The 11,099-nt window shown below is 57.5% G+C and overlaps 1 protein-coding gene across 1 annotated transcript in view; it reads left to right on the plus strand.

Annotated features, from left to right (window-relative positions):
- The first annotated feature begins 6,982 nt into the window (after positions 1 to 6,982).
- GRIFIN (galectin-related inter-fiber protein) overlaps positions 6,983 to 11,099 on the plus strand; it is a 19,115-nt gene continuing 14,998 nt past the window's right edge. Inside the window, exon 1 of the mRNA XM_012808683.1 lies at positions 6,983 to 7,003. Within this exon, the coding sequence (XP_012664137.1) occupies positions 6,983 to 7,003 (21 nt within the window). The remainder of the gene's footprint in view (positions 7,004 to 11,099) is intronic.

Below are 11,099 nucleotides of genomic sequence, written 5' to 3' on the forward strand. Positions count from 1 at the left end.
CCCCCCCCATAGCCTCCAGGTTGTCCCGACCTCAGCACATGGCCAGGGATGGGAGGGTGCTGGTGGAGGGGGAGTCTCCTGGAAAGCTGTTTGCTCAGCCGAGGTTTTAATCTCCAAAACAGGAAGGCGGTATTGACAGAAGCAGCGGCAGGAACCCCGAGCCTGCCAGGTTACCTCCCGGCCCCTCCTCCTGCCTGGGCTATTGGGCTCTCTACTGATCCTGTCCTAAAATACAGGTGCTCCCCCCACCTACATCTCCTACCTCAGTTTGCTCTGCCAGTGCAGGGAAGGCTGGCCCCCAGGGTGTGGGGGCAGGAGGCAGAGAGCCCCCCCTGGGCCTGGTAGGGTGGGGCTCTGGCATCTTCTGCAAATGCGGAAGCTTAGGCTCAGAGAGGGAAGTTAGTCGCCTGGGTCACACAGGACAGGGTGGGTGGAGGGGTCTACATAAACCTCCCCCACCCCAGTCTGTACATGCCTGGGTGTGGTTCTGTTCTTCACCACCACCAGCTCCCAGAAGGTCCTACTGTCTGGCCACATGAAGGCTCGGCCCCAGGCCCTGCGTGGCTGAATGTTTACCAACATCATAAATCTCCCTGCTGCCAGAGGAAGTATGGAAATGGGCAGGGGTGCGTGCCAGCTGCCCTGGCAATCTCTGAGGTCATTCTGGGTGGCCACTTTGCCTGACAGTAACGTCAGGCCCAGCAGTCCCTTATTTTCCCTCCTACCCCCGGCGCTGATTTGCCAGTCCACTTTCTTTCTAGGCCACAATTTCCCTGGGTTACATTCCATGCAAGCTCCTCCCCAAGGTTCTTTGCCTCCTAGTCCTGAGCTGGAGCTAGCTGGGTGCTGGCTGAGTGGGCTTGGCCAGATACTGAGGGGCAATCCCTGAATCTTACAGATGGTGTTCTGGCCTGACATGTCCCTTGGCTCTGCCATGCCATTCACTGGTCATCATGATCTGGCCCCTGCAAGCCTCTATCGCTTTGCGCCCTGATGCCCTGCGTTCTGCCAGACCAGGCCCCCACGCTTTCTTATGCTCTACATGGAAAACTCGGGTCTCCCTCTCCTTTGAGAAGTCTTCCCAGCTACTTCCCCCTTAGGTCCACATCTATCCCTGGGGCCAAAGTCCCATTTCACAGATGGGAAGACTGAAGCCAAGAGGGCAGGGCCCAGCCCAGGGTCACACAATAAGTAGCAGCATCTCCAACCCCTTTGAAGGCCAGCAGTGACCATCCTTGGGCTCACTGTTCCAGTACCCACCCCAGGAAATCCTGCAGTTCTGAGGGGCTGAGACTTTAGGACTCCCCTTGGGGGGAGGCGGAGCCAGGAGCAGAGTGGTGATAGGAGACCCTCAGGCAGAGATAGCCTTGCTCATTGTGCCCTGAAGGAGCTCCTGGCAGACCTGCCACTCCCTGCCTCTCCTTGGAGAGCTTTGGAGGCCAGGAGACTGCCAGGGCCAAAAAGCAAGTGGCCAGCCTGCTCCAGAGGGTGGTGGCAAGGTGGCCCAAGCTGCAGTAGGTCCCTTGGCATCTCGCTGGATGGAGGAATGGAGGGTCCCCAGGCTTGGCTGTGCCTTCAGCTGCAGGTAAAGTTTTAGGCAGAATACTTCTATTTGGGCCCAGCTGCTCCCTACACTCTCCCTCCACAAACCAGCAGTCACTTGAGCCCTCCCTGGGTCTCTGGGCCCCTGGGGCAGATCTTCTTCAGACCTCGTGCATCCTCAGAGGCTGGGCCATACCCAGTGGCACCCCTCCCTCCTGTCTCGTCCCCACCTGCCACTACTGTCACTCTATCCCAGTGACCCAGTTTCCCTCCTTGTCTGTGGGGGGGGTGGACCCTGGGGGAAGAGTGTCCCCCATTGAGTCAGGGCAACAGTGGATCGGGTGTCCTGGGTGGGGCCAGCAGGCGCGTCTGCTGGCTTGGGGCAGGGGCCATGGCTTTCAGGTCTTCAATAGCCTGAGATTAGATTCCGTCCCCAGGGGCCCCTGTTGTGTGGCCATTGTGATGGCCTGGGAACTGCTGCCTCCTGAGCCAGACAGGGATGTGCCTCTGCCCATAAGAGCCCTAGCCTGGGGGCTAGGGGTCCGGAGTCTCCCAGGCTGTTTGGTCACCCTCCAGGACATGTACATATGCATGTACAGCCATTTAGATAAGGGGTCTTGGAGAAGCATGGACTCCAGCCCTCCAGACACCTTGCCCATGCCCAGGGCCACTGCTTAGAAAGAGGCATGGCTTCTTTGCAGCTCCATGAGTAGGGCATGGGCTGGATTGCAGGTGGGCACAGTGGCCCTGAGACAGCCCCAGCCCCTCTCCATTTCTCTTGAGGCTTTCTTCAGCCTCTTCTACTCCTTCAGCAACTTCCTCCCCCAGCCATCATCTACCAACCTTCTGCTCAGATTGCAAGGCTTGTTCTCGGCCTCTGGTCAACAGCTAACACAAACCACAGGCCAATCCTTGCTGGTAGAATTGGGCAGCCATCGCCGACAATTTCAAATCCTAGCTGCAGGGCCTTGCATTTCCTCCTAAAGACTCAGGTGTGGATCCCTGTCAGCCCCACCCCACCCAGTTAGGCGTTGCCTGGCCATGCTCACTGTCCCCCAATTCCATGCCAAAGACCAGCTCTTTGCAGCCCTCCTACTCAGTACAGCTGCTCTCAGTGCCCCAAACAAAGATGACCACGTATTTTATCACCTAACCAGAGAGTTGAGGGGTGGGAGAGCCATGTTAATCATGTCTTCTGGGACATAGTAGGACTGTTGGAGGGAAATGGGCATGTCACTCTGGTGGGGATGCATGAGGCAGGCACACGCCTGGTGTGGTCACAGCACAGCACTTATGTGCATGTGTGTGTCCACATGTACATGAGGACTAATGGTGGCCATGGCATGCTGCCAGTCCTCACATGTGGGCTGTCTAGGTGAGGGGATATGTGTGTCCTGTGCACACACGCCCAAAGCCCTGAGATGGCTCCTTCCCCTGACACAGCTGGAAGCTCTGGAAAGAGGAGGTGGGTTGGGCTTGCCTCATACTTGTTCTGCAAAGAGTCAGGCCAAGATGGGAGGGTGAGGCCAGGACTTACTTTGGACTAGGGCAAAGTCTGGGGTTGAGGGGTGGCCTGACTCACACTTGCTGCCCAGCAGAGGGCCACAACCTTGGATGGAAGTCATTCCTCATCAGGAAGGTTCTACCCCGAAGAAGTAGGGCTTCTGGAGCTGAGCTGTCTTTTCTTGGTGTTCTTAACTCTTCACCACCTCTTCCTCCAGGAAGCATGCCCTCACCTCCGTTGTTGCCCCAGCTGCCTCCATCCCTAGAGCAGGTGGAGCCTCTGTCTCCTGCTCCCTATCCCTGAGTACTGTACTTCAGGGCCAGAATGAGACTCAGTTCTTCACTGAGAAGAGGCAGAGGGGAATGGGTCCCCTTGGCATTTGGTTAGGCTGAGTCACTTCTTCCCCGAGACCCCAGGGCCCAGTGGACAATTCTCCAAAGAGTAGACTCAGGGGTCCTACGATGGATAGAATTTGCTTAGGGGCACACACCTAGCCCTGGTAGGATGGGGTTGGACTCCCCATGGGTCTCCTTCCCTGTCAGGGTGCCTTTAACAGCGGTTGCTTCGAAACCCTCTGAAGCCTTCTCACTGGGCGTCTGGGCCCCTCTGGGCTTGGCTCAGAATAGAGTAGGGCTTTAGGTATGTCCTCTTAGGCCCAGGCCTAAAGACCCCTCCAGGCACAAGGCGAGAGGATGGGCTCTTCATTAGAGGCCGGCTGGTACAGGGCAGACCACTGGGAAGTTCACAATGGAGACTCCTCGGGGTCACCCTGGACAGCTCTGAGAACCACCAAACCCTTCCTTTGGTTGCAAATATCACTGAGATGCTGGGCCCTGTGTGGGACATTGGAGAGAGAATGTGAGCAACATAGACTCAGCCTTGCCCCTAGAATTCACAGTATTGCAGAGAGAGGCCAGCGGAGCCTGTGCAAGCAAACATAGAACTTTCTGTGGGGGTCAGTGGGATAAAATAAAAGGGCAGGAACATAAACTAAAGAGGCTAATGGCCCAGAAGGGAATGGACAAGCATATGTGAGGACCAAGGCATGGGAGGTGTCATGAGGCCTGGGGGATGTCATTCTGTTTAGGAAACAGCAGCTGCAAAGGCACTGGGGTCAATAAGGCTCCTGGCTCGCTTACTCACTCACGCACTCTGGCACTCAATAAGCCAGAACCAACAAGGACTGGTTAGACTACTGAGGGAACTCAGGGGGCTCCTAGGTCTGGGCTAAGGGAGATGTCCTTCCTAGAAGGGCTAAAACTTCAGAAGAGAGGAGAGACAATGACTTCCTGGAGGGAGACCAGTCCATGGGAAGGTAGATGGTGGGGAGAGGCAGGTACAGGAGACCCTGTCCACTACTAGCCCCTACTGTAACCAGGCCAGACCAGAGAGCTGAAACCTGAGCTGGGGTTCAGGGGTCTGGGGAACAGCCCCTGGTGTCCATGGAGGGCCCTGGGACAGGCTCTTGCTTCTCCCAGGTTCTGGGAGACTGTCTGCATCCATCAAGTTAGTTTCTAAGGCAGGCGCAAAAAACTACCAAAAACTAGGCTTATAACAAAAGGTATTTATTGTCTCATGGTGTCTGCAGGGCTGACCCCTCCTGAGGTGGCTGGGGGCATCTGCTTCACCCCTGTCTTTGCCCCAGTCCCTGAACAGCCTTCCCTCAAAGTGTCTGTGTCCTTATCTTCAGATCCTTAAATTAATTTCATCTGCAAAGACACTTTCTCCAAAGGAGGTCCCCTTCCTGGGTTCCGGGATTTAGGACTTGGACATATCCTTTTGGGAGGGCCACTATTCAATCCACTATGCCCCAACAACCAGGGACTCAGAGGGTGGGTCTTCTCTCACTGCTAAGCCAGTTGCTCTTCATCAAGGCAGGCTTGGGCCGCAGGGCCCCCTGGGCATGTGTGAGTTGGGGAGCAGCCAACCTGGCTTGATGGTGCAGGCGGGGGTATCAACTCAGAGAATGGACAGCACCAGGCCTGACCACCAAGTGTGCAGCTAAAGGGACAGAGAAAAAAGCACCCTGCTCCTCTGCCCCTGGCTGGTTCAGGGAGCCCCAGGTACCTGCCTGACACAAGAGACAGAGGGGCACAGATGGACACGCCAGCCTCCTGCAGGCTCTAGGCCTGTCTACTCCTAGGCAGGAAGTTTCTCTTTCAGCCTTCAGGTCTGGGCATGAGCCCCAGGCAAGTGGCCACCAGGCCCTGGGCCAGAGAGTGTGGCTGGACTCCCAGCACTTTCCCTGAGATTACTCCGCAGGCTGGAAGGCGCCTTCTGCCCTCTAACCACCTGCACCAGGCACATGGTCCATTGATCTTTCGAAGTGCCCTTTACAAGATGTGGAAACCAAGATTCAACTGTCACCCAGCCAGGAGGTGGTGCAGCCAGAATTTGAAGCTGGGGCCATCTGCGGAGGGCTTCCTCAGCCTGAGCAGTGGCCCAGCAGCACCAGAGCTGGGAGCTTTACTGCTCAGGGTCTCAGCTTCACTATCAGTGAAATGGGCTGGTGGTCCCACATGCCTGTCTTGCTCTTTCAGGCCAACCATAGCAGGGACAGTGTCCCTAGTCACAGATACAGAAACTGAGGCCAAAAGGCATAGGGCCTGGTCTCCCTTGCCCAGCAGATGGGTCGGGGCAGACCCAGGCCCCAGCTGGCCTAACACATGCTGACCTGCTTCCTCCTGGGGCCTCTGGGGGAGGCGGTGGGAACAAGCTTGGCCTTTGCCTCTCAGCCCCCAGGCAGCCGCCCCCTGGGAGGCCTGGTCAGCGGGCTCAGGTGTCCCACAAAGCCGGTTCCTCTGCCTCTTTTTGTCCTCCCCAGGGGCTACATGCAGCTCTGGCCCTGCCAGTGAGCAGGCAAGTGGGTGGGCTGGGCTGGCCCCAATGTGTCTCCCACAGCCCCTAGGAGGCTAGGTTGCCCAGGTATGTCTACAGGGACCTCCCCCAGGCCTCTTCCCATGACCCCGGCGTCCCTGCCTGAGGCTTTCTCAGCAGACCCCAGCCCACTCTGGCGGAGGGTGCGGGGCTCACCTTGGACTCAGGCAAGGCTGGTGGGCTCCTTAGCTGGGCAGTCTCTCTTAGGTAAGGTTGGGATAATGACCCCATTTTACAGGTCCTGAAAGGGATACTCCTAGTGGAGGAGGCCCCACAGAATGAGAACTGTCCCAGCACACTCCCCTACCCACTCCTCCCCATCCACTGCATCAGACCTGATCTGAGTTCCATAGTGGGACCCCAGTAGATACTGAGGCTAAGAGGGGCTTGGTGCTTTGCTCAAGGGCATTCTGCTGGCTTATCTGCCTCTTGAATCCACACTACTGGGATTTAAATCTTGGCCCTGTTAATTATTTGCTGGGTGACAATAGGTGAGTCACAGGACCTCCCTGTGCCTCAGTTTCTTCAACTGTAGAATGGAAATAATTAGAAGGCCTGCTTCAAACAGTGCTGTGATGATGACATAGCTCATGCACATCAGGCCTGGTATACTGTGAGGGTGCAATAACAGCCGTTACTATTATTAGTGCTATTGTCATCATTATCCTGCTGCGCCAGAAACTTCAAAGCACCTGGACCTTGTCTGTCTTATTCACGGCCAAATCCCTGGCCCAGGCACACGGTTTCTGCTCAGGGACTAGTTTTAAAACATGATCAGGAACTTGCACCTAGGAGACCATAGCCTCTCCCCACTCTGCCTCACAGGAGAACCTCTGCCAATCCTGGGGTTCTCACACGGCCATGCCCTAAGGGGACCACTTTCATCTACATCTCCTCAAGTCAGGAAACCAAGCCTCAGAGCAGACAAATTCTCTGAACAAAAGCCACCGCAATTTAGTTGGTGCCAAGGAGCTGGTGGGTGGGCTGGGCTGAGGGCTAAGTCTGGGAGTTGGGGGGATGGAGGAAGACAGAGCTGGGGGGGACCAGGCCCCTGCGGACATGACGCTGGCCCACTCCCAGGTGGGTGGTGTGCTCCAACTTGCTCTGGGCTAAGGGTGCCCACACAAAGGCAGATCCGAGTGCCCCCAGGAGACTGTGCCAGACCCCCACCACAGCAGGAGGGGTGGCTGGGAGCAAGACTGCTGTCACGGCCCACCTCTACCCCCAGCCAGCACCTGGGGAAGGGAGGCCCTGAAAGCTGGTGTTTGGTCTTTGGAAGCAGCTGCCAGGGCAGTATGCTTCCTACCCCCACCCAGGCCCTGGCGACTCTCACAGCATCCATTAGGACATTCATTCATTCTGCAGATAGCCATACATTCTTGCTGTGTGGCCTTGGGCAAATCTCTTGTCCTCTCTGGGCTGTGACATCTCCCATTTGTCAAAGGAGCTAGACCCTCAACCCTCATGATGAGTCTGCTGAGGGTCTCTGGGAAGGGGTGGATGGACAGGAAGTATAGGGTCAGGGCAGCCACAGGCCCCAGCAGTGCAGCCAATGGCAGCTGTGGGCTGGATATTCCCTGGTCTCCCTGGAGAGTTCTGGAATTTCACTCTTGCCCACGCTGAATGCAGGAAGAAGCTCCTTGCCTGTCCTCATCCCCTCTTCCTTCTTTCAGGGCTCCTAACAATCCCTCCCTACAGGGTCTGGGGGTGGGGAGAAGGTAGCTGTATCTCCTGAGAAACCCAGTGGTGCAGCATCTTCCTCAGTCTGTGTCACAGATGAGGACACTGAGGCTGGCTGGGGCTTCTCCAGCAAAGCCTCCACAGCACCCCCTCATCAGCCCCTCTCACTCCCTCCCAGCTGAGCTCCAAGCTCCTCCTACCTCCCCACCCCAGGCAGGTCTCAGAGCAGGTTCTGAGCCCTGGGGTGGTGTTTCCTTTAGGGCAGACTGAAGCTGAGAGGTAGGAGAGGAAATGTCAGTGAAAGATGGAGCTAGGGCTCTCTCCCCTTTGCCTGGGGGAGGCCACAGGGTCAGTCAGGCTCTGTCTCCCCTACGAGGCCCCAGCCATACACTCTTAAGACTCAGTCTTCTCAGCTGTCCAACAGGTCCATTTCTTATCCCTTCTGTCTCGCAAAAGAGCAACGGCAGCTGTGGGTAAGTATCTGTAGGACTATGAGGGTAGTGTCATATCAGTCCAGACTTGGGATCTTACCTACTCTTGATTGCTTTTGTCCTTGGGCCACAATCCCCACCACTCCAAGTTGAGAGCCCCCTGTTCTTTAAGGGAGACTTCCCACACCTGCCAAAGGCCAGCCAAGTCCTAAGAGCTAAAGTCCCTACCCCTGTAGATCAGGCATTCTGGAAGGACAGGCAGCAAGCAATCCTCTTAGAATATTAGGAGGGATAGAGCCTTGGAGTCGGAGGGTGGAACCTATAGCCTCTGGGAAAAGGTGACATTCTGGGAATACTGGCAGGCAGTGTGGAGGAGCTTCAAGGGCAGCTGGGAAGAGGGCTCCAAACCAGAGGCTTGCGGCAGGAGTGCCAGGCAGAGGAAGGTGAGGCCGTAGGGTGAGTGCCAACCAGATGGAGGAGCCGGGGCCAGATCTAGGGACCGTACTCTCCACCTGGCAAAGCCTCCTTTCCCGCCATGAGAGTTCCCAGAGAGGGAGGGCCAGGGATGTGGGCTGGACCCACAAAGGGCTGGGGACCACAGGGACTGGATTTATGCCCTACCCTGACCCCAGCAGAGAAACCAGCCTTGTTGGGCATGGCTGAGTCACCAGCGACCAGCCTGGGGGTGGGACAACCAGGATGAAAGACCCAGAGAAAGGATTAGCTGCAGCCCAAAGGGCCACACAGGGCACCATGGCAACCAGGAGGCTGGGCCCTGAGAGAATGGGGCCTGTGTTAACACCGGGGCCTCCCCAACGGGCCTGGGGGCTTGTTAACCAGCTTACCAGGCAGCCTGGCCCAGTCATTGACATGGAAATCCAGACCCCTGAAGGGGCCTGTCGGACCCTGAAAAAAGGCAGGACAGTGAGGAGGGGGCGCCTGCTGGATGGGTGGGACAGGCAGGGGGCAGGTGGTGGGGCAAGAAGGGGCTCCTGTCTTCCTCCCCAAAGTTCCTCAGAACCATTGAAGGCCAGGTTCAGGCTGGGCCCCCAGAACTAAGCCTGAAGGGCCCAGCCAGATGCTGTGTCCTTGGGCCCTTAGGTCTGTGGTCCTATCAGGAAAACCTAGACCTGAGAGGGGCTGGGTAACACTCACAACGTGCATACCCACTAAACAGAAATCTGGAGGCCCTGAATGAGGGCAGTCGGTGGGCCCTGGGGTGAGGGGCAGACTTGCAGGGGACATGCTCTGGCTAGGGCCATATTCTCCTAGTGCGTGGGCTGGCTCTAGTCAGGTCTGGGAACCACCATGTGGGATGAAGGGGCAGCCTGGACTGAGCAGGAGGGCAGGCATGGGTAACACCCTAAGGCCGTGCTGACCCTAGTCTCATTCCCAGCAGGCTCCATAGGAGTGACCTATGTCCACACCAGGATACTGTCCTAAGCTGGCCACAGCCACTCAGGCACTGTGCCTGCCTGTCTGGCTGGCCCATGTCCTGGCTCTTTGCATGGAGCTCTGAGGCTCAGTCCCACCTTCTCCAGTCCCAGCCTCCATTCCTACATCCCAGGGCCCTGCCCACCTGGCCTGGCCACCCCAGATTGTGACCCTGAGATCCTCTGCCCCAGCAGAGACCCCATCTCAAGCCCTCCACCATCCCTGCTCTGCAGCTCAGCACCATGTGGGGGCTGCTGGCTCCTCCAAATGCCATGACATCTCTAGCTCCAAGCATGTCCAGAAAATTTTCTTGTGAGACAGTACCCAGGCATTCCCAGGGTGTGGACTCATAGCAGGACCATGAGCAGGGGGAGTGACAGGTCTTTGAGACCTATCTGTGAAGTCAGACTATGCTGGGAGTGGGGTGACAGCACACACACTCAAAATAAGAGGCCAAGACTCTGGCCACCAAATGGGGAAAGCCCCTACAAGCTGAGATGTGCTGGAATGCTGGGCAGGCGGGGACAGGGAGGAACAGGGCAGGTGTCTAAGCCCCTGTTGACACAGGATTACTGCCATCTGGCAGCCCCCGCCCCACACATCCCCCTCCCTCCAGGGTCTGGGAAGGAACTAGAGAGCTGAGACAGGACACCCTGGGCAGGACCTCAGTCTTCCCATCTGGAGAGTGGGGTGCACTTGAGGGGTGCAGAGCTCCAGCGTGGGGCCTGGGCAGAGATAGACTCTGAAAGGGGCCTTCCAGGGGACTTGGCCCTGCCCCACCCCCCGCCCTGGGATCCAGAAGCTTCCAGAGCTTGGTCAGTGGGAGGTGTGATTACAGGCCTCACTGGCAGCCAGGGCCTCATGGGGGAAATAGAGGCTCAAGGTAGAGGTGGAGCCCAGGCAACTTCCTCCTGCCCCCATTTCCCCACACCCCATCCTGGCTTCAACCTCCTCCACTCTGGGAGCCTGTGCCTGTCACATGCACACGCACACACAGGTACACACATGCACACACGCACACACACAACATGCACAGCTCTGGAGGCTAGGAGGGGCTGCTGGGCTTCCAGGGTGGGCTGGCAGTCCTCTGACCACCTCCAGCTTCTCCCAGGGTGAGGTCACCTGCTGAGTCCCAGCTCAGGGGGCCACACTTGTCGCCTCTTCCACTAACAGCCTACAGTCCTTGGGATGAGTGCCCCAGCATGTCACAAATGGACCTAAGGCCTAGCCCTGGTAGGGGAAGCCCAGAGGAGGAGGTAAGGGGGCTGGAGGGCCTCAGAGTTCCCACCCCGACAAGTATTGGGTTTCCTCAGGGCAAGGCCCCAGCTGCACACAGCTGGCAAAAGTTGGGGCCCGGGAACTTGAGAAGATTGTATCCCCATGGCTTGCCAGGAGGGGCATGGGCGTCTATCAGAGCCTGGGCTGGGTTGGCTGGCCCCCTCTGTCCCCAGCTCCCCCAGCTTACCATCTGCCTCTGTCTCTCTGGGAAGAGGAGGGGCTGGCCCGTGTTCCACTGCATACCACCCCTCCCTCTGTCTGGCCTTCCCAAACTGCCTGTCTTCCTTGTACCTGCTCCCAGGGATCACATAGGCATCAGCCCCTCCCCTGGCAGTGTCTAAGGACTGACCCTG

Source organism: Otolemur garnettii, unplaced genomic scaffold (assembly GCF_000181295.1).
Source record: "Otolemur garnettii isolate 467f Iridium unplaced genomic scaffold, OtoGar3 scaffold00092, whole genome shotgun sequence".
Taxonomy (NCBI): Eukaryota; Metazoa; Chordata; class Mammalia; order Primates; family Galagidae; genus Otolemur; species Otolemur garnettii.